At 35.8% G+C, this 24,153-nt stretch overlaps 1 protein-coding gene across 1 annotated transcript; it reads left to right on the plus strand.

Moving 5' to 3' along the window:
- The first annotated feature begins 2,750 nt into the window (after nucleotides 1-2,750).
- On the plus strand, nucleotides 2,751-20,640 carry cacnb3b (calcium channel, voltage-dependent, beta 3b). Its single transcript, XM_084099591.1, has 14 exons — nucleotides 2,751-2,962; nucleotides 8,373-8,492; nucleotides 8,581-8,703; nucleotides 8,786-8,907; nucleotides 9,859-9,914; nucleotides 10,199-10,218; nucleotides 10,433-10,513; nucleotides 12,337-12,395; nucleotides 14,649-14,749; nucleotides 14,886-15,037; nucleotides 16,136-16,231; nucleotides 16,360-16,530; nucleotides 16,608-16,655; nucleotides 17,299-20,640. The coding sequence occupies exons 1-13, from the start codon at nucleotides 2,921-2,923 to the stop codon at nucleotides 16,635-16,637; spliced, it is 1,173 nt and encodes a 390-aa protein (XP_083955717.1). The 5' UTR covers nucleotides 2,751-2,920; the 3' UTR covers nucleotides 16,638-16,655; nucleotides 17,299-20,640.
- The last annotated feature ends 3,513 nt before the right edge of the window (nucleotides 20,641-24,153 follow it).

Raw genomic sequence — 24,153 nt, forward strand, 5'->3', positions numbered from 1 at the left:
TATTATATAAAAAAACTCCTAATTATTTATAGCTATATAATAATTATATTATTTTCAGATTTTAAATCCCAGATTTTCAATATAGCTTTTGGACTCTGATGTACTTCTATTAAATAATTCCAACTACTATGGTCCCTGTTACAGCTGAGGTATGTGAGCGAATGTGGCCTTGTTTGTTTTCAAACTCGCCCACTTGCAAGCATGTGTATTAAGTGTATGAAAGAAAGCACAGCGGTAGCATGGCCTCAAGATATGCAGCTCTAAAAGCCACAGTGGACAAAGTTGAATGAAGACAGAGCACATGCTTCAGAGAGAGGGCCAAACAACCTAGGCATGCTGATTTAATACAAACTGAAGAGGGAAAGGGTCCCTATTCATGCCCCACTGATTCAGTTTCGGTACCGTCCCATTATGACAGAGTGCAAGCTGACTCGCCTCGTGTTCGTGGAGCGTCCTGCATCATGTTATAATTGTCAGGACAGTAATGCTGCTGTGAAGGCATCCATCCCTGCGCTCATTGGGCGGAACAGATTTACTCTCAGTGGGATCAGGCCTGGAGAGATAAGCGGACAGGGAGAGAGGTTATCTAGATCAAGACTCCCTGGGAGTTTGTGTGAAAATCTTCCAGTGCTGTGAAAGATACAAAACAATGTAATCGCAACGGACCGGTAAATCCTCTTAGTGCTATAACAAAAGAATCACTGCATGAATGCAGTGACCAATAGAACAGACTGAACCAGTTTTATGATGCTATGAAAAACATGAGCGTATGTGATCTTCTTTATTGAACTGTTGTATAAAAGCAATGAGTAAACATTGAGAAATGTAAATTTCACAGCAATATTGGTCTTTACTTTGTGTATTTTTGCTCTGCCAACTAAAACAGTTCCAAACCAAGTGACAGGAGAATCGCCTGTTGTTCACAGGAATGAATTCAGTGTTTTGGAACAAATTGTTTGAAGTCACTTGTTTCATTGATGAACGAAACAGCCTGTTTGAACGAATCAGTTGACTGAATGATTCAAAGACTCAAAACCTGCAGAAAAAGTTGGAACGCGTCAAAGAACCGGAGCGATAAAAAACGGTAAAAAAAATTTTTTTTCAACAAATGAATAAAAAAAACTGGAACTGTTGTATAAAAGTATTTGGACCACTTATTTCAGTGGTCTCTATTGAAAATGGTATGATCATTTAATGACTTTTGGGTCAAAACAATGATTGTTTTTTTGTTTAATTTTTTGGAGTCTATTATCATTAATTTACATAGGATTTAAAAAACACTTAATTCACTTTTAATTCACTGTTCCCCATTATAGGGCACCAAATGCATTAGTGCAATTGGTTTCCCAGCTGTTTCTCATCAGGCAGATGTGTTTGTTTGCATTGTTAATTCATGCACAAGTGAGCTTCAGTCTGGTCCCGATTAAATTTTTGCATTAGCTTCTGGTGTTGGAATCTTCTGCTCATTGGAACAAGCAGGAAATTAAAAAATTGGAGAAACCAGGGAACTACCACCATATAGTACATTAGTGCAGTAATCAGATTAATTCACAAAAGGTTTGGCAATTTATTAAGTATTTTAACAATTGTAAAGCAAAGTGTCAGTGTATTCAAAAACAAAGATCACCGACTGGCACACAGTCTTACAGATTTTGTCTTTACAGATTACTTTTTTTGTCTTTGAATGTCCTGAAAGGTTACATATGGGAAGCATTTATGCATATGAGTGTAAATAAGATGGGGGAAAAAAATAAGGATAAAAAAAGTTGATATAAATGAGGCATGGTCTAAAACATTGATCCAAGCTAAAAAAAATTGGTTACTGCATATTTTAAAAACAAATAAAAACCAAGGCCTATTATTAATACTGTTAAAAATAAAAAAGAACTGCATAGTTTGAGTATCTCTGGCATACAGAATAGCTAAAATATTCATGTCTTTTTATGTAGTAATTATTGTATCCAAATGGATGTGTAAGTGACAGAACTGCCTTTAAAGGAATAGGTCATCCCAAAACAAATTTACTCTCCCTCAAGTTGTTCCAAACCTGTATGAATTTCTTTCTTCTGCTGAACACAAAAGAAGATATTTTGAAGAAGGTCAGAAACTTCAACTGTCCTTCAACTGTTTGGTTACCCATATTCTTCAAAATATCTTATTTTAAGAATATATTTCTTCTTTAAAGATATTTCTTCAAAATATCTTCAGAAGAAATAAATTCATACAGGTTTGGAACAACTTGAGGGTGAGTAAATGACGAATTTTCATTGTTGGGTGAACCACCCCTTTAACATTTCACATTTAGTCATTTAGCAGATGCTTTTATCCAAGGCAGCTTACAAATGAGGCTTACAAGAGCCAACAATACCTCAAAAACTAGCCTAGCCTAGCCTATATGTGGCCCGAAGCTTCAGTGCTTTGTACAGATGTACAGAAAGAAATAGGGATATAATACTTTAAAAACTAAACGTAGCCTAATTAAATATATTTATTTTTACCTATTCAGGCTTGCTTTCCATTATAACAACACTGTGGGCATCATAATGTGACGGGTTTCACTGTATTTCCTGCTGCAAGAGAATGAGATCTCAGGGTCTCGTGTGAGAGGTAAACATCTCCTCCCCCGCAACACTGGCTGCAGAACCGCATCTCCAGTGTGTGGAGCAGGGAGAAAATGGAGCCTGATTGAATGTGAGAGCAGGCGGAAGAAAGGCAAGCATCGGCAGAGAGGGAGGGCGTTTGCTCTCAGTGAGCAGCACAGCTCGGCTGCTGCAGTCAGGGCATCAATTTTGTATAGGCGTTGAGTGCCGACAGTGCATCAGAGCTGAGGCTTCGGCTTCTCCTCTCTCTGCCAGCCTCTTTACTCGCGTCTCGCTCGGACACAGAGTGATGGGGGGCGATACGAGCTGTCTCTATAGGAATGTCCGCGTCCGATTCTAGCGCAGCACTGCTCAGCTGCAAGGTAGGGATAGTTTGCTTTCTCTCTCCCTCACTTGCACTTTATCTCTGTCACTCTCTCTCTCGCTCGCTCTCGCTCTCTCTCTTGCTCGCTCACTGATTTTCTCTCGCGCGCTCCCTCTCTATTACATTTTCACTCCATGTGATTTTGTAATCAATCAGTGCTGCTTTGGTGAAGTGAATGAATTTTGCATGCATTCTGCCTGGGTCATAGTCTATTAATATCCTCATGCAAGCCTTTTTTTATGAATAAATTATTCTCAGTCGAGATGGAGCCTTAGCTTTTCGACCAGCATGCAGACTCATCATATGCATTCAGCTGCATTAAATGTTTGATTGAGAACATGTAGCCTATTCTCTTTAACTCGCTCATATCTTTCTGTGGATGTGCTTTTAAATCATCCAGTTTTAAGGTGAAACACTGCACTGAAAGGTGACCAAAATGCCACAGATATTTATGTATAAGTTTTTGTATTATATTTAATCTATTATAAATGTATTTTCATAAACTTAGGTCAATTTTAATTCTTCTGTTTTTGCTTTTATCATTTCATATTTTTATTCCATAATATTATATTTTTGGTCTTTATAGGTTTATTCACCTGACATAAATTCGTGGCATGCTGTGTGTTTTATATTCAAAAAGGTAAAAAAACAAACAAAACAAAAAAACACTTTAAAAACTATTAAAAAAATTCACCTAAATAAATCCCTTAATATCAATTCCAAGGGGCAAATATGTGTAATCAAATAATAATAATAATAATAATTTAATTGCAGTCAATGTAGTTCAGCTTTTCTTCTGAAACTGATTATATAGACTAATGCAAAATGCACTGTTGTTGCATGTAGTTGATTCTTCTGTGATCCCTGTTCTCGTCACAATAAGGATCTGTCCTGCATCATCTCCATGTTCAAACACATTGCAGCAGGCGTACAGGAGACTGGGAATCAGATTCTGACAATATGAATGAAAATAGGGCATGCAACTGTTTGAAGTATAGGATAATGAATGACTGTTATCTAACAAGCCTGGTGGACAAGTGGAGGTTCATTGATTTTTCACCCCCTGTTGACCGTGTGCTGCTATTGCACACACAACATTCATATTCACATGTATCTGTGCCTGCAAAGCACAGCAGTTGAAAGAAAATGCTAAATACAATGCCTTTAAAAATCTGGGATTGAAAATGTACTTTAAAAAAGTCTAAGGATTTTGGAAAATTGTACATTATGATGTCAAGTATGTAAAATTATTACAATAATCATGCGAAGGCTTTTTTACAAACAGTCAGATTTACATCCTCTGAAGCTCAAGATGCTCTTTGAATCATTCTCAAATCATGATCATCATGTTCATGCAGCTCAAGTGTTGCTGTCATTAAAGTAAAAGGAAGTTCTGTCATGACAACTCTTTGAGTGTTTGGCATGGTAATGGATTTGACAATGTTGATATGTTTGGTTTTGGTGGAATAGATCTGCTATACTCTGCTGTTGGCTATTGCTTCTGCTGCAGAGCAAGTACGAAACTTGCTACTACCAATACGCAACACACTGCTGTGAGCAAGTAAGACACGCTGCTTCTGTACAATATAGCATACAATAAAATTGAATTACCCATAGCAGATACATACAGGTGGAGCTGGGGAAGGTGTAGACGGGTTTCTGAAAGCACGCTGCAACTGCTATAGCAAATGCTGACCAAGTATTTGAAGGTTGAGCATGCAGTGAGCTCATTGGCTACTGATACAGCAAGAACCAATCAGCTGTGCCCTATTGAGAACGATGTGATTGCAAGCAGATTAAGTCAAGGACCCATCGGCCTGCGCCATCTAGAGTTTCATGACAGAACTTTGTATATAAACCTTCTGAAAACATTCAGATATTCAAAATAATTTTTCAATTAAACTTTTGGTAACACTTTACTTAAAGCCTTTATATATAATGCATTATAAAAGTATTTTAATATATTAATTATACCTTGTAATGCATATTATAATGCATTGTATGGTCTCATGAATAATTGTAACCACAGATATTATATATTATACGCATCTATTAATTGTTACACCTTTAGAAAGTATAATGCATTAAAACACATGACAAACACATGACAATTTCAGATGTAACAAGGAATCTTCAAATATTTTAATGCATTTTAACTTTTGTTACAATTATTTATGAAAAGATATAATGCATTATAATGTACATTATAGGGGTGTAACGATACCCTAATTTCACGATTCGATACATATCACGATACTGAACTCACGATACGATATTATTGCGATACTCCAAGACATATAATAAAAGGTTACGAAAAAATGTACTGTTGATGAAATGGTAAATTTGATATAACATTGTGGGTGTAAATGAATTGGCTTGGACAATGGTGACACCAGAATAAATATATTCATGATTCTGAACCTGAACCTGAAAATACAGAATTATTTTAGACGAATATGCTTGCACTCTGTCACTGGGTAGATATATTTAAAATAATGTAGGCCACTTTTTACTGGTAACATAAGACTTATGTTAAGCATTATCAGGACCCACTAATATTCCCCCATTATTATACATTATATTCAACATAATATATTGTAGTTTAATGTAGTACTGACTCTGAAAACTTAAATTTTTTCTCACAGGGTAATTTTTATTTTGGGTAAACTATCCACGATACATATTGTCACTATCCACGATACATATTGTTGCATTTTTGTATTGCGATATATTGTGACACGATATATTGTTACACCCCTAGTACATTATGAATACCTTTTTTTAAGGCATTTTAACGCATTATACATAAAGGCTTTAAGTAAAGTATTAGCCAGCCTTTCACTCAAATTGTTTTGCTGAAAATATTATTTGCAACACAAAAATCGTTTAATTAGAACAACTAAAAATAGATGTATTTTCAAAATTGCTCTCAGACTTTGGACTGCACTGTCTCTTAAAAATGCAAATGACTGAGTGATGCTTTGTAGCCGATGATACAAATTTGAAAACATTTAGAGTAAATATTAATAGCTTTATTTAAGCTACATACTGTAAGCATTGTATGCAGCCTTTTCTGGGAATGTCTAATGGATAGAATGTGTGTTATAAGTGGATAAGGTGTTGTGGAAATACTCTTAGCGGATGAGGTTGCTATGCATCGTGTCTTTTAAAGGATTACATTATCGATCCAGGTACTGAGTGAAAAATAGCTTAGTCTGTCGGGTCATCTGAAAACAACTCTGAGTTAATGTACGTTTAAACTGTGTGTGTAAGGAACACAAAATGTGTGTCACATCAAGTACACTGACACACGGTCGAACCCTGCATCACTGTTATCTCCGGTTGATAAAAGTGGCCAAAAAGAAAGAAAAATGTGTTTGATATTGTGTGTTGTGTGTGCTTCAAAGCCCTCCTCTATCTTTCTTTTAATATATTTTTAAACTGAACACATGAAAGAGATGAACATGGTGTAGATCATCCAAGAGCTGGTTCAGGATAGCTCTGTGATAGAGATGCCTCCCATAGCAGGGCTGCCTTTTAATTAACATGTTCATTTAGACGGGAGGTATATTTTAATCGCACATAAGAATCTTATCTTAGCCGGTGTCTGCTTAATTATGCTTTATCTCTTTCGACGGTAGGTGTCGCAGACACCTGCGCCCTGCGGCTGCCTTTGATATTTAATCATATCCTCACTGTGTTCTGGAATTTGGAGGGAAAGAGAGCAAGAGAAAGGCTGGTCTGGAGGGGAAATCAGAGGGATGGAGGATTTCAATACTTGTTTAGGGTCAGTGGGTGTTTTGTTTTCGGTGCATTTCTTCTAGGGTCAGTAATTAATGGGGGCTAGGGGCAAAAATTAGGCAAACATGTGGCTGTCGTGATTAAAAGAGAAATTAATAAAAAATGTTGACTGCGGCATTACATTTAGATCTGCTTACGTTGCATCAGATTACTTTTTCTTTTTTGCAGCATTGTAACCAACCACACATGTTTCTGTTGAGCTTATGAATGCATTTATGTATTCTATTATTCAACATAATTATTGGTATTATATCAAGAGCAATAATCGTCCATGAGGATTTATGTCATAATTACCTACCTAGTAATTAATTTTTTAGTTTATATACTTTTTGGTGGCTATTTACAATATGCAATTGTCATGTAAATAAATGGATGCCAACTTTGAGTTGCATTAAACAGTCTATATTCTGATTGATTAAAGTAATTGGTTAAATGGAAGTATTTGACATAAATATCAACATGTCAGAAGCATTTAAGTTGCCCTTTACAAAGGTAAAATGCCCCTGGAAGTCAAAAGACAATTCTATGTCTTTTATAAAAAAAAAAAATTTCAATTTAAGGTGATTTATTGGCATGACAAATATTTTGACATTTAGAATTTCCAAAGCATTTGCAGCAATTGCTGTGTGTCAGAAAAAAATACCAAGTTCTGTCATGAAACTCCAGCCCCCGGTTTCACAGACAATGCATAAGCCTAGTCTCAGACTAAAATGCATGTTTGAGCTGTTTTAAATGAAAGCAACTTGCACTGACAAATCTTAAAATACATCACTGGCATTGTTTTGTCTCAAGATGCACATCAGTAATGTTTTTTTTCCAAGGCATGTTTATAAAAGCTACTTTCATGTTATAAATGAACTAAGGCCTAATCCTGGCTTAAACTAAGCTCTGTCTGTGAAATCAGGCCTAAATGCAGGGTTGCCAGGTCTGTGCAACAAAAGTAGACCAATGATCAGTCAAAAGTAGCCCAAAAATAGCCCAATGTGATTTTCTCCATCGGGCCGCCGAATTCTCCTCTGAATTTGTACATTTTGGGGTGTTTTGGGGTGTTGGCGTGCTGAAATCGTACTTACGGTGGTGGAAACCTACCCGTGGCAACATTTTGGCAATACTGCCTAAATTGCACAGACTGATGATTCCTTAATACAACCTGATACATCGTTTACTACATGGAACAAGCTGATTGGTTCCTGCATCCAATGAGCTTGCTGCTCAACATTTAAATAGCTGGGGAGTGTTTACTCCACCCATATATGCAACTGATAACATTGATATATGCTATTTGTGCAGCAGCAGTATGTCTTGCATGCCACAGCAGCGTATTGGTGTATGTATTGGCAGTAGCATGGCCCTTTACTTGCTCTGCAGCAGCAATAATCTACAACAATATAAATAATCAGCAGCAGCAGCACAGCAGATCTATTCCGCCAAGACCAAATACATTAACATTGTCATATCCATTATCATGCTAAAAATCTTCCAAGAATTGTCATGATAGAACTGAAAATAAAGCAATAAAAGGAAATCATATAAAGTGAATATAATGAATTTACTAGTAAAAGTAAAGAAAGAGCATTTCTCACATTGGACTCTTGTCCTTTTTGCAGAGTTCAGCTGATTCCTACAATAGTAGACCATCGGATTCCGACCTGTCCCTGGAGGAGGACAAGGAGGCGTCTCGGCGTGAGGCCGAGCGCCAGGCCCACCTCCAGCTCGAGAGAGCCAAGGTTACACAGTCAATTACATCTCATCTTTAAATAACGTTAACTTTTCTTTGTTTTTGTTACTTTTCTAATGTTTTCTCCTTTTTTGTAGACCAAACCTGTGGCATTTGCAGTGAGAACCAATGTCAGCTACTGCGGGGCTCTTGATGAAGACTGTCCGGTTCAGGGTACTGCCATCAACTTTGAGACCAAAGATTTTCTACACATAAAAGAGGTAGGAATCGATCAATGAACTACAGTGAACAGTAAGCTAATGTTTCAGTGTTTTATTGAGCACGTTGTCTCTCATCCTACAGAAGTATAATAATGACTGGTGGATCGGGAGGCTGGTGAAGGAGGGGGCAGATATTGCCTTCATCCCCAGCCCTGTTAAACTGGAGGCCATGCGGATCAAACAGGAACAGAAAGCAGCTCAGAGGTCTGAACTACAATTGCATTTCATCATTGAATACTCTATAGACCCATTCACACCAAGGACGATAACTATTTAAAAGTTCGTTTTTAAAATCATTCTAAACATAAAAGAATAGCCACACTACTCCACACTACAGCTATAACGATAACGGCACAGAGAGACATTCATTGGAATCACTTTCACAATGATTTTTTCCCCAGCTGATGAACGATAACAACATTGACAGCCAATCAGAATCCATGCTGCTTTAAAGAGCTTGAGCATTTAAAGCCACAGATTACAGAACATAACTGAAATATGTGCTTATAATAAACCGAATGGAGTATGATATCATGCATTGGTTTGGACGCTAATATAGTTATCTATCTTAATAGTTATCATTCTTGGTGTGAACCGGCCTTAAATTATAATTTAAGAATAGTTCACTCAAAAACTTGTTCCACACTCGTTTATGTTTCCATGAGCAGTTAATTTTAATCAACTTATTCCAAATGTAATTTTAGAATTTTTTAGGAAAATGGGTCTTAAATATCTTTCATTTCTATTTTCAATTTTAATAACTCAAGCTAAAGAAGCTGACATGGCATTGAAAAAAAAAACGAAAAAAACATGAAAAGTTAAATAAACAAGTTAATAGCGAGTAGCGTATATTTTAGAAACAATATCGGCAGTTACTTTTGTGTATTTTGCTTTGTTCGAAAAGAAGACAGAAATGACCCTCGTCAACATGCATCAGTGATGATAATTAGTAGCCTACTGGTTCATTTTTGGTAAACTAACCATAGGTGAGAGATAAACGCTTCAAATGCTGTGATTTGCAATTGTGCTTGCTATTAATAAGAAATCTCAGCTCAAAAGTGCCACATGGGATTCTGAGTTCAAAGTATGATAACATGCATTCAGCTATCCGCATGTCTTATCATATCATTTCTAAAGTGTTCATGTTGTTAACAGGAAAATGGGAGGGAATGCTTCATCTGGGGGCTGGAGGTCTACTCCTCCTTCTGCAGGTGAGAGGTATTTAAATACTCTCACACATCACTGTTTTACTGTACTGCCAGTACTATTGAGCCACTCTCATTTCCCCATACCCTGCTTTTACCTGTCGGCATGATTTAATATTTCAGTATAAAATTATTTAAATTTTATTACTTACCATGTATTACTTTATTACTTACCATGTAAGCTTAAATTAATTACCCCACGGGGATCAATAAAGCTTTAAACTTAAACTTTTGCATAAAAACAGCGTATTTCCGATTTTCTTAAACACCTTTTTCTTGTTTTCAACAAGCCAAACAGAAGCAGAAGCAGGTAGGTGGTTAAAGATGCTCCCTTGATTCCATAATGCAACACAGTCCCTCAAAAAGTGGTATTGCAAATTCGCAGTTAGTGTCTGGCCTCTCTGACGATTCGCTGTAAGATATTTTAATGCTGTGTTATTGAAACTGGATCCCTTGAGGCTACTCTTTAGATGTCGAGAAATGTTAGTTAAGATTCAGAGCGTGTGTGTGTGTGTGTGTTGCAGACAGAACACGTTCCACCCTATGATGTGGTTCCATCCATGAGGCCTGTTGTTCTGGTTGGCCCCTCACTGAAAGGCTATGAGGTAAATTCTGCAAGCAAGTAAAAGTTGAGTTTAATGAGTAAATAAAACTTTGCATTTGTCATGTTGTAGTTCCTAATACAGTTACTGGCAATGTAAGAATGATAGTATGACACTCGCTGCTGTAAGTGACACAAACCAATCAAATCAAAGACATGTGAACCATTTACTAAGAAATCATCACTCAATCATTTGACTTGTGTGTCTTTTAACTTGTACCTCAATGTGATGACATTATATATTAAGTCACCAAAATTACAATATGAAGAACAAAACAATGTTATTTTAGTATTATTTATATAATATTATAGTATTTATTAATATTCTGAAGTAGATTTTTAGTTTTGTTTTTATTTTAATTTTAGTTAGTAATAAAAATAGTCCTAAAGTTAGTGCTTGTCATAATTATTAGTATTTGTATCTATATTTTAAATATTTCTATATATCTTTAATGCATTTTTATTTCAGTTAATTTTATTAATTTTAGTAGTTCAAAATAAACTTGAATTTCAACATTGTTATTCAAGTTGAAAAAAACTTAGGAAAAAATCCAAGTCCAGGCACTCAGTGGATACAAAAAGTAATACAAAAGTCTTTATTAGAGGGCTAAAAAAAAATATTAAAAAACACCAACGCGTATCGGCCCACTGGCCTTCATCAGGGTGTAACACACTTTCCTAAGTTTTTTTCAATTATTACCCTTCCAAGAGCACCGGAGGACACAAGGGATTTCAGCAGCGCTCCAGTTCCCTTTTGTTCATTGTTATTCAAGTTATTTGTCTAACTATATATATATATATATATATATATATATATATATATATATATATATATATATATATATATATATATATGTGTGTATATATATATATGTATATATATATATATGTATATATATATATATGTGTATATATATATATGTATATATATATATATGTATATATGTATATATATATATATATATATATATATATATATATATATATATATATTATTTCAGCTTTATTTCAACTACAGAAAATTATTTTAATAGATTACATTTTAGCAATACTGGAACAAAATCACATTTTGCAATAAGTTCATGCAGAGATTGACTCATCTAATATATGATATGATATGCCAGTGACACAGTGACCTGCACTGTTTGTCACAAATGAAAGAAAAACTTAAATAATACCATTGTCATGGGGAAAAAAAGATATATGCAGTTTATACTTAATTTTAGATTTAAATAATAATTTTATTGTTTACATTTAATATTATAGTTTTATTGTAATTTAATAAAAATGCTAAATACAGTTTTATGGCCTATGAAAAATATTTATGGTCAGTATTTTTATTTATATTTAATAAATAATATTTATATAACATAATAATATTCAATAAAATGATGCAAAATAGTTTCATGGCCCATGGAAGGTAATTATGGTGTGTAAATTCTTGTCATTCACTTTTGGATCCTGTTATATATGACTGTTCAGGCGGTGTAAGATGGTACGTGAGAGGATTCAGGAATGTGAAATATTTAAGTCCAGCTGTGGCACAGAGCTCTGGACACATTTGTCAGTCAGCTCTTTAACAGAGACACCAGGGACCTGCTTCTCCTGCTGACTCTACTCTCTATTTCAGGAGTCATTCATTTTTCACTCTGTGTCTAAATAAAACCACGTCATCCAAACTATATTAGCCTTTTACATTCTTCACAAACTGGTTATATGTTAACACTATTTATAGCTCAAGACCCGAATTACCTCAGATTGACAGGTTAATTATACATGAAAAGTTTTTGGGGTGTGTATGTTTTCTCACAATCTTCTCTGATACAGGTGACTGATATGATGCAGAAAGCCTTGTTTGACTTCCTGAAACACAGGTTTGACGGGAGGTGAGTGAGCTATAAGCTTAAAGGAACAGTTCACCCAAAATGTGAATTTGGAAAAATGGAAATAAATCACTTACTCACCCTCATGTCGTTTCAAACCCATATGACTGACTTACTTAGAAGAAAAAAGTGTTTTTTTGTGGCCATTTTAAAGGTACACTATGTAACATGTGGCCCTCTAGTGGTTAAAAAATAAAACTGCATGCATTTTACAGAGGGGGTTATTGTTGTGGTTGTGCTTCAGCTCTGCATGACTGTGCAGATGAATAATGGTTCTTTCTCTTAACTAAAAAACAAGAGAGAGATTATCCTACTGCTCATAAAACATTCACTACTAGGCTTAAGAGATATAACCAGAGAAGGAAAGGATCTCAAGCTGACTAGCCGAAGAGGTTACTGGATCTATACCCATTAATAGACAAGGTACTTCCTTTTAAAGGCACAGTATGGCATTTTTCGCCACTAGGGGTCGCTAACCTATTTACAATAACAAAGGCGTAGTTTGATGACGCAACATTTGCTAAGAATTATGGATCTTGTCGTCAACGTCAAGCCGACCGATCTAATAATGTTTATGGATGACTGAATACATCGATGCTTTTATCATGACTGTGATATGAAGCAGTTCGGGATTGCTAAGAGACAGCTATCAGCTCCACACGCGACGCGAGTCCCGCGGATATAAAAGGAATATGGACATTTCATTCTACCGAACTACACGCAGAATTACTACTCACAGGTCAGTTTATTAGACAAATTAAACTTGTGAGGTAACGCAGCGCTGTTTCACTTGGTCTAACATTACACTAGCACACTAAACTGCATTTGAATGTGTTGAAATGTTTGTGTTAGTCTGTCTGTATGAGACTAGCAGTAAGCTAGATCAACATTAGAATAACATACAGATCATATTCTGACATTTTATCATTGTTGAACTATAAAACATTGATTAGTTTTATGTAAATGTGCTCACCTGTTTAATAAAGTACATGTAGGAGCGGTCGAAGTCTCGGACGTGGAGCTCTCGTTTATATACTGTCTATGGAGCTCTAGGCATCTCGAAAACACCGTGCTGATATTGATTCTCGTTTTAGTTCTCCTTTTTTTATCCAAAGTCTGCTTGCCATGGTCCATAATGTTTGAACGAAACAACAACAGTGTGCAAATAGACATTGCGAACTACAAAGTTGTCCGCGTCAGTCGCTTTGGTTACTATCAGACGGCTCTGGTTCATAGCTCTGGTTGCCATGGCAGCACGAGCGGAAACCAGGGACAACGCGGATATGACGGCATTGGCGGCGACAAAACGGAAATAAAGAAACGGGTCGTTTCTCGAATTAAATTACAAATTTCTCCTGGTTTGAAAGTTGTTGGAAACAGTCGGGATAATGTAAGTACACAAGTAAAAAAAATATATAACATAGATATAGTGATTTTTGCTATTTTTAAAGCAAAAAAAGTTACATATTGTGCCTTTAAATCAATTATAATTAAATCAATTATAATCCAGCACAGCGCTACAACAACTATAATGAAATGACCCTTCACAATAGATAATGCTTTACAATGAACTCTGTTAGAGAGCTACATATGACAATTTATCTGTTCAATAAAATACCTTACCTGCCTGTTGAGTAATAAAAACGCCATCTCTGTGTCACCTTTACAACAGTTCAGAGTCCTCAGTTCTCACTATCTCCGAAAAGCCAAGCCAGTGTTGATTTTCATTTTATTATGAGCTCTGTCATGTTCTCTTTTGAGAGCCAGCAGACTCTCCTCTGAGAACGGGTGATTGGAGGTTCAGTATTTAGCGTGTTCTCCATGTCAAGCTTTCTTGCTCATTGTGACAACTAATCTATGCCACTCCCACACCATACACGTCAAAGTAGCTGGAGCAACTTTTCTCTGTTTAAGGATATGACGAAACACACACAGGCGAGTGAAGCATGTACGCAATTTCCTGCGAAAACCATCCCGCTAGGTCTAAAATATAAACACTTATAATAGGCTTACCATAGTGAATCAGGGTAAGAAAAAACCCACATTTTGGAAGAGGAAATGATGATGTATTGAATATTGAATAAGTTACATAGATACATGTAAATACATGTGCCTTTAAATACAGTGAATGGGGACTGGGGATGTCAAGCTTCAAAATATAAAAAAAGCACCATAAAGTATCATAAAAGTGGTCCATACCTGTGTGCTATATTACGAGTCTTCTGAATGTTTTTTTTTTTTTTTTTTTCATGGCAGGATTTCTATCACACGGGTGACTGCAGATCTGTCTCTGGCTAAAAGGTCTGTTTTGAATAAGAAAGCTATCATGGAGAGGTCGAACACTCGCTCCAGTCTGGGTGAGTGACAAACATACAAGGGTAAAGCTAAATAGTTCATAAATATAATGAGTGGTAAAGTATTTTCGAGTATGAAGGATCTCATTTGTTGTTTCATTATTAATGTGGTTCCTATTCTCACGTCTGTCTCTCTCAGCGGAGGTGCAGAGTGAGATTGAGAGAATATTTGAGCTGGCTAAAAGTCTGCAGTTGGTGATCTTGGATGCAGATACTATCAACCATCCCACACAGCTTCTCAAGACCTCCCTCGCTCCCATCATTGTCTATGTGAAAGTGTCCTCTCCAAAGGTGCAACAATATTTAACGGGTCAATAAATCATTTTTACTTGTTTTTAAAAAGCTATAAATGGGTGATTCGTTTACTACAGATTTATGTTAAAACAAACTCAACTTTTGTGTTGATGTATAAAGGTCACATTACTGTAAAATGGCCTTGGAAACCTTTTGAAATTCCTTTTATTGTAATATAGTCCACTGGAGGCAAGTTTGTAGAGAACCCAAGTGCAGTTTATTTACAGACTGTGATCAAACATAAAACAAAGGCATGGCATGGCATGGCATGGCCAAAACATAAACATGACAGGACCTTACCCACAGAGGTTACAATGAAACAACACTTGTCTAGGACACATGGCAAACATGAGGGCTTAAATACAAGGGACACCTGTGAACAATGAACCAATGACATCATGACACATCAGACTAGGGAACACATGGCAGGATCACATGACTATAACAGGGAATCACATGACAACAGGTGATTTTTAATGCTTGTTTAATGTGCTTTTATGTTTTAAAAAATATATTTTTCCCCTGTACCAGACTGAGACTTAAAATATGAGGAATCCATAATAAAAAATACAAATTATTACTTTTAATAATTCAATTATTATAAAACTGATCACGAGTAAAAATAAACTGTTATTATTTATTATTATTTATTATTTATTATTATTTGAAAATTGAAAATGATTTATATCATTTTAGACCCATTTTGTCCCTCTATCATTTCCACCATAACCAGCAATTTTGCCCCTAATATTATTCAGATATTATTATTATTAAAATATTATGCAATTGTTTTAGCAAGACCAATGAGTGTTTTAAGCCACACAGTTATCAAACAAAATACATAGAGTTGTGATTAAAGTTACATTTGCTGTTTCATAAAAAAAAAGAAAAAAAAAGAAAAAAAAAATATATATATATTTATTTTTTTATTTATTTTTTTGAAGCATGTATATTTACTGTTGAACATTGATAATAGACTAATTAATTTTGTGTTTGAAAAGTGTGCTTTTTAACCACAGGGTTAAAAGTTATATAATTCCCCGAAGCATTGCTCCCACTTTTGTCCTTCATTTTCTGTCACTCGATCTACCTCAGGTTCTTCAAAGACTCATTAAGTCCAGAGGAAAATCTCAAAGCAAACATCTCAACGTGCAATTGATGGCCGGAGATAAACTAGCACAGTGCCCACCAGTGAGTCCCAGTACTGCACATGCATTCAGCTCCTGTTAATGGACAATAAACCGAAGCAACAAATGAACACATGCAATATCCTGCACTTTTACATACTGTTTATCCTCACTGCTTTGCTCTTGCATTAGGAAATGTTTGATGTTATACTGGATGAGAATCAGTTAGAGGATGCCTGCGAACACCTGGCCGAATATTTAGATATATACTGGCGTGCCACTCACCTGCCAGGCGCCGCCCCCCTGAACCCTCTAGTGGAGCAAAATGTAGTTACACCCCCCTCAGCTAACTCTAGCCAACAGGTGAGTGTTTAAATGTTAACTGCATGGACTTCACTTGCTTAATTGATCTTAAACACTCTCTCATTCTCTACCTTCAGTTCTCAGAGACGCAGGAGCTAATTGAATGAGTACTACCACAAATAAGCGTGAGTGTTGGATCGATTTTCATCAGTTATGATCATGTGTCAGTTAAGATCATTACAGTCAATGTGTATTTCCTGGTCAGGGTTTATTCTGCATACATTATCTTTTTTATTGTTCAAATAATAATAATAACAACAATACATTTTAAAGGAGCACATGCTCATTTTTACTTAATTCAAAAGTTTTTACACATCAAGAAAAGTATGTTTGAAAAATATTTAAAATAAAGTCTTATATCAGACTAATAAAGGCGGTTTCATTTTTTTTTTTTTTTTTTTTTACTACTTTCTTTATTATATCTCGGTAATCCACCAATATATATATGGATATTTATATTTGGACACTTTCACTAGCAGAATAGATTAATGTAAATTCATTCATTTAATTTAAATGGGCATTTCTACAATGGCATCTGAAACCAGTTTTATTTTAGAATTATGTATTCTACTGTTCTTGTATTTATTATTATTTCTAATTAGCTTTTATTTTTATTTTAAAATTTGTAATTTTGTCATTTTTATTAGCTTTTTTTTAAATATTTTTATGAATATTTCTATATTTCTATATTATTTATATATATGGCTTGTCACCAGGGTGTTTATAACCATAATGATCCCTTTCTCCACTGCTCTCTGACTGTTATAGAGTGACACAGAACATTCCAGAAAGACCCCCAGAATATTCCTCAAAGGCCAGCCACTCACTGCCCCAGAATGAGATGGGGCTCAGAACAGCTGCCCACACCCCCCCCCCGATGAGAAAGAGGAGAAGAGGAGGAGAGGAGGGATGAAGAATGAGATGAGGGCCAGAGGAGAAGCGGACCAATCCCAGCCTCACTGACGGTGACAGCACACACCCTTCCATGCACTAACACATGTGTCGTCCTTTACATCTCAGGACCACTGCTGCAGGCCTTCAGCCAACACACACACATACACTCTGGCTGGTATACACACATTCAACTGGTCTGAACGTCCCTGCTGAGACCCACGCTGAGATCAAAAGGGGTTTTCCCCCAAACCCCTGGGTGGTGCTGTCTGTCCGCCAGGTTCTGCCAGCCTGACTCTTATCTCCGGGGTGAGGCTGGCACTGGCATCAGAGCATCCATACCATGCCCTCACAAAGAAGGGCACCCCATGTCCCAACTGCCAGTCAGCTCACCACGTCTCCACCTCCCGCATCGCTTTTTTAAGGTTTATCAAGACCGTAGCTCATGCCCAATTCACTTCATTTAAATGATTAGCTCATAATTAATAACCCAATAAGCTTTATGTAGCACAACTCTCAAATTACAGTTGGGACTATTTGTAACTGAAAAAGTTTTTACTTTTCTTTATGTCCTGTTCTCCTTTTCTTGTGTCCTTTTTACTGCATCCACTGGGAATCTTTAGTTTTATATCAACCGGGGTAAATCCACTAGTAACTCATCAGTATTTACAACCACATTGCACGAATATCACACTTTCAGATCAATGAAAAGCAGACCACATGAATGTTTACCATACATTTTTTACCTAGATCTCAGTATTGCAATAAACATCCTAATATAGTATTATTTACTTTGTGGTTCTTAACTGATGGGTCGCAGGTCTGTTCTGATGGGACAGCAGGTGATTAAAAAAAAGCTAAATTATATAAATAGTATGGAGCCCTGCACATGATGCAGGGGGGGAAGGGGATATATTGTGGCCATGACTTAAGGATTCATTCTCTCGTTTTAGCAAATTGTGGCCACTATTTATTAATTCATTAACTCCTTGTAGTAAATCGTGGCCACGGTGAACTAATTTGTTCCCTCTTTTTGATTTAACTAAAACAAGGGAACGAATTAATACAATGTGGCCATGATTTAGTAAAACGATGGAACAAATTATGTCGTGCACACTATTTATTTACATTCTCTAAGACACATTTCTCAATACTCTGGTCATTTTTTCAAAACTCTTCTCGCAGTTCTCCTAACCAACTTTAAGCTTGGAACACAAGATAATTTCACATTCAAAATGCACTAAAACTACCAAAACACTTCATACATGTCTCAAATCAACTCTAACACTTGTAAAGCTTTTCAACCAATAAACACACTTTGTCACTCATAAAACACAGACCTAAAAACATTAACAACAGTTAGCAACATTGTCCATGTTTACATTACAGTTTAAAATTATTCCTAAATTTTCCCTTTGTATAGATTGTAATGAAATTGAAAGAGCATGTAATTGTAATTTACATGTTTTTGCTTTGATAGTATTTCATTTTTTAGATTCAGAATATATTTCAATATGGTATTGCTATAGAAATATAGCAAATTTCTTTCATTTATTTTTGTATTATGCAAGGTTTTGGGAATGAATGAATGAAGTTATGGGAATGAATAGTTAATTCGTGGCCTTGATATACATATTTTATTTCCTCCCTGTCATGTGCAGGGCTCCGTACTGCATCTAACCATTTAATCATGCATAGTTAGGATGACACAATAAAAAGGCTTTTTAACTTTTAAAAAGAGAACACTAAACATCTAATCAAACTATATATGGCTTTTTGGTACAATTTGGTTAATACCAACCTGGATGTGTTGGCTGACATGCTCTCGTCCTTGTAAAAGAAATTTCACCCAAACTACATTTATTTGTTACAACTTCAACATGGTTTATGCTGCAATGTGCTTTTGTGAATTATTGACTATTTATTTTGATGATTTAATTATTATTGTATTAATTATTGTTTAATTCTAATTTGATTCATATTAATAATATTTTATTTTGTATTAATAATTGTTTTTATCACTGTACATAATCGTACTATTGTTCCAACAGCAACAGTAAGATGTATTACATCAAAACACATTTTCACCACTGTTTAATAACATCCTCTTTTTCTGCATTTCAAGAGTCTTAAAACACTGATAATAAGTCCTGATATTTTTTTATCTTTACCATCAACACTTATATGCATGATAAGTGATGATCTTGCTGACATATCTGCTGCTGAAATTGTTGAGTTTTGCTTGCTGCTGTTCTTCCATGCAATAACAAAGACATTTACCAATTTTATCACACATAACAGAATGACTTATGTCTTAATTTGCAAGACAATCTCTTAACTAAATGTTCACTAATTTTACTCTTTGCATACACGCATATGCAATCCCATTGTACAATGAAGCGCCTAATCATGACTATGCATGACAAACAATCAGACATTTGTAGGAATTCACTGCACTGTAAACTGAATGGGAAGATGCAATGGACATAGAAATGTATAAACCGTCACAAACCATCTGCTTGAGTATACAGATTGCACATTAAAATTCATTGCCCTCATCTATATATAAATGCACAAACAAATGACTTTCTGTTAGTTTACAATGTACATGTACAATATTATTTGCATATATTGAACAAAAATGTTATTTGGGACCATGTTGAATCTTCTGTCAATTTGTGAATCACTGAATATTAAAAGCAACAAGCAAGAGACACAGGCTTTAAAGCACAATGAGCTCTTCCCAATCAAAAATGTGATCGATATCCTTCCAGGTGAATTTTGTACATAGTCAAAAACTATGTCTTTGGGTCTCCAAAGTATATTTTCAAGGCTAATTGTTTATTTTATTAGATATTATGTTGTTCTCTATCACGATTTACTGTATGCAACACTGGAGGAAGGTGAAACTTGGCTTGTATTAATAAAGGTCTATCACAGAATAAAGGGAAATCAACATGAATGCACTATTTTGTTTTTGAGGTTTTCTTTTGGTTTACAATGCAATAAAAGCACTATGTATGTAAGTGTGTAAACCCTCTTCCAGTTGAAACCTTATCATATTGTACTAATGTGACAACACTGACACAGCACTAAGTTCTGGGCGAAAAAGAAAGGAAAAGAATTTAGAAAAATGTATTACCTGATGCTGAGCAAAAGTATTGTGTGCTCTGGGGAAGAAAAAAAAATTAAAAATAAAATAAAAAGAATGGTCTCTGGTTTCTGTCCCTTGTGCATGTATTATATTTCAATAAATATTTTAGTATAAGAGTACAGTTCTAATAACTTTAGACTTGATAAATTTACTTTAATTTATCTTGTGACAAATGAATTTTTAAATATAGTCAGTTAATGAGGTCATAAAAGCTGCATGCAAAATTAGAATTAGAATTATAGATGCTGTTCAAAATAGTTTTAGATTAAGTGTATATTATGTCTTACCAGACATGTCAACATTTCAAAAGTAGTTTATATCAACTAACCATCCATACATGTAAAATGGTCGAGGAATCTCAAACATAAATTCCAGATTTCCTCTAGAGGTCAGTGCAGGAGCAATTGTAGTGCAATCAGAATGAAAGGAAAATGATGATCTGTGTAAATGCAAAAACACTGTCTTTCTGTTTTTTCTACAGATTTACATTTTTATTACAATAGTTACTTGAAGGAGGATTTCTACCTGATCTGAGCATTGCATTTTTTTTTTTTTTTTTTTTACATATAACCTTAATTTCATCAGGTGATATTAAAATGTTGACTTTAATGAAAGTTAATTTTACCACAGTAAGCACATTTTAGGTTACCAGCTAATCTTTTTACAGTTCATGCATTTAGCAGTGAGGTCACATTTTGTCATATATTAGACTCTAACGCTCAAAATATGGGAAAACTTGGGGTCAGGCTAAACCAAACACTCAGATTTATGCTTGAACATGGGTGGAAACGTAGAGCATTTACTGTAGATGCTTGTAACTGCAGCAAACTAACTGCAGCAAATTGCATTTACTGCAGGAGTGTCCAAACTCGGCCCTGGAGGGCCACCGTCCTGCAGAGTTTAGCTCCTACATGCCTCAACACACCTGGCTGGAAGTTTCTAGGGCCCTGTCCCAAATGGCACACTTCATATGCACTTTCGGTCTTGTGGATTTACAATTGGTGCCGCGTGCGCGTGTCCGTTAAGTCCGTAGATGGTGTCCCATTTGTCATTTTAGGCCTCAGAAGGGTGCTCGCGAGCGCCCCCCTTTGCGGTCGAAATGCGCCCTCGATGCGCACTTTTGCCGAGCCCGCACTGATGCAGCAGACTTCTTCCCGACAGTCAAAGCAGCATTACGTCACGAAAGTGCGGACTCGTAGGAAGACCACGAGTGCTTAGGGTGCCATTTGGGACAGGGCCTAGTATGCCTAGTGAGACCTTTATTAGCTGGTTCAGGTGTGTTTAATTTGGGTTGGAGCTAAATATTGCAGGACAGTGGTGGCCCTCCAGGAGCATGTTTGGACACCCCCGGCCTACTGTATGAATGTGCTAGATTTGCAGTTCAGAGTATGTCCGGCTTGTTTGTAATTGTGTTTACTACAAGCACCGTGAAGCAGACACACCATACCTCCACACTTTTCCTGCACTGCTGAGTGGGTCACCCTGGAACAGGAACTCATTAACACATGCTAATTAGCTGCCTGCTGGGCCTCTGTCTGCTGCAAGTGGGCGGTTGTGGGTCAGGGGGTGTTGTTAGAGTCTCTCTCTCTCACTCTCAGTTGGTGTTCTAGTAGCAAGAAGAGCTGATTACTGCTGTGGCTTGATATGCTCTCAGTATCACGTTCCCTGTCATCAGAGCATAACGGGGCCTATAGCAAAGCTCAAAGAAAGATTTGGCTATAATGAGAGAGCTGGAGAAAAAGAGACGGTGGTCCGGATCGATTGACCGGAACGTAAAGTTCGACAGAGAGCAATTGCGCTGATCCACTTGACCTCATCGCACTATTCATCAGATCCACACATGCTGCAGAACAAATGGGCTTTTCCATTTCCATATGCTACTTCTTTTCATTTCTGTATGCTCCATTTCCCTCCTGAGAGGCTGACACTGAAAATGCTTTCATTTTTATCTGCAAATGACACAGCCATCTGTCACACATGAGGGTTTATCTTTATCTCTGGCACTGTCAACAAATGCTAAACGTCCATCTACACAAGTTACATGCATGAAACAACACAAAAATACGACATTACATGCGTTTATAATGAATAACTTCCCAGCATTATTGTAATGGCATCGCTGAAACAAAAGTCTTTCTTTGTTGCTTTAGCGCATGCAATATATATTTGTCCCTGGAAGTAAATAAGTAAATAAATATAGCACATTTTTAAATAGCCTATCTTTCTAATGAAATAAACAAATTGTGAAATTTGTGGATAGTTTGGTCAACACACGTCTAAAACCTTCATAACATATCTTTCATCAGTTTAGATATAATAAAAGTTTCCCAAAAGAGTGGCTTGTTTCTGGAGTCTGGACAAAGGGAATATATAAATGCACTGAAATATTTCAATATTTGAGGTCATTTCAGAAGGAAATTGGGGGATTCACAGATCATTAAAGGTTAGAGTGTTAGGAGGAAGGACGAGAATGTGTGAACAGTCCTATTGTCCTCATGTCTGTGGCTATTGATGCTGAATGAAAACAAGTTAATTGATTACTTTAGACACAAAGAAAATGTCAGAATATGCAGGAAATCTGGAAAAATTGCCAAAGGGCCTAATTTACTTTGCATGTCAAAGCATTGAAGAAGTAATGGGACCCCGAGCATAATAAAGTGAAAACTATTCTGACCCGGTATGTTAATTTTATGTTGCATGAATTTAGATAAATTATATAAAGCATCTTGCTTAATCAAAAACATGTGTATTTTGGTCAACACACTTCTAAAATACTTTATGAGATTTTCATAACATATCTTTCATTAGTCTTGGGAAAAATGAGATTAGTGGACTGATCGGTGGAATTATGTTTCTGAACAAAGGGAATATCATAGATGACACCTATAAAGTACATATTTAAATCTTAAAATATATATGTATGTATGTATGTTACATATATAAATTATAATTATATATTTAATATATTTATATTATTATTTAACTTCAATTTGGAAAATATTCTAGACACACACAATATTTCATGTCTTACATAATTATCTTCAATAATGCCATGTGACCATGAACCTCTGAGGTTAAACAGAGGTAGGAACCCAACTGCAACCTTCTGACACCTTCTTCCTCTATCCCCTACAGCAGATTGTGTTGTGACACACTGGGCTGTTGATTATTCAGCTCCACCTGCTTCCCTGTGCTTTGTGCCCTGCTGTTACAGCAGGGGAATTCTTCTCATACATACTTCATGTGGTCTCCACCCCTGCTGCGGATACTACAAGCCTTATCTATGATACCACTAACTGGTTCAATATAGGTTGAATGGCATAATAAAAAGGGTACAAAGGCTTCCGTTCAAAATGAAGACAAAATATTATAATGCCACCACAGATTTTATCTTGAACATTGTTTGCAGTTTGACATTGTATGACTTTAGGGACAAGAACTTAGACGATAAAACTTACTGATACACATACAATATTAATGTATACTGCTCTGAAACCATTCGGTGATGTGAAATTAGACCGTCTAATTTCAGTTTGAAGAATAATTGAATTAGGGGAGGGGAAAAGTGTTTGCGTAAG

The sequence above is a fragment of the Abramis brama genome (genome assembly GCF_963993115.1).
Source record: "Abramis brama genome assembly, chromosome: 22".
In the NCBI taxonomy this organism is placed as follows: Eukaryota; Metazoa; Chordata; class Actinopteri; order Cypriniformes; family Leuciscidae; genus Abramis; species Abramis brama.

Coding starts and splice junctions, on each gene's coding strand:
- cacnb3b (XM_084099591.1), top strand. CDS start 2,921: ATGTCCGCGTCCGATTCTAGCGCAGCACTGCTCAGCTGCAAG. Junction 2,963..8,372: donor CAGCACTGCTCAGCTGCAAG/GTAGGGATAGTT, acceptor TCCTTTTTGCAG/AGTTCAGCTGATTCCTACAA. Junction 16,531..16,607: donor CAGCTAACTCTAGCCAACAG/GTGAGTGTTTAA, acceptor CTCTACCTTCAG/TTCTCAGAGACGCAGGAGCT.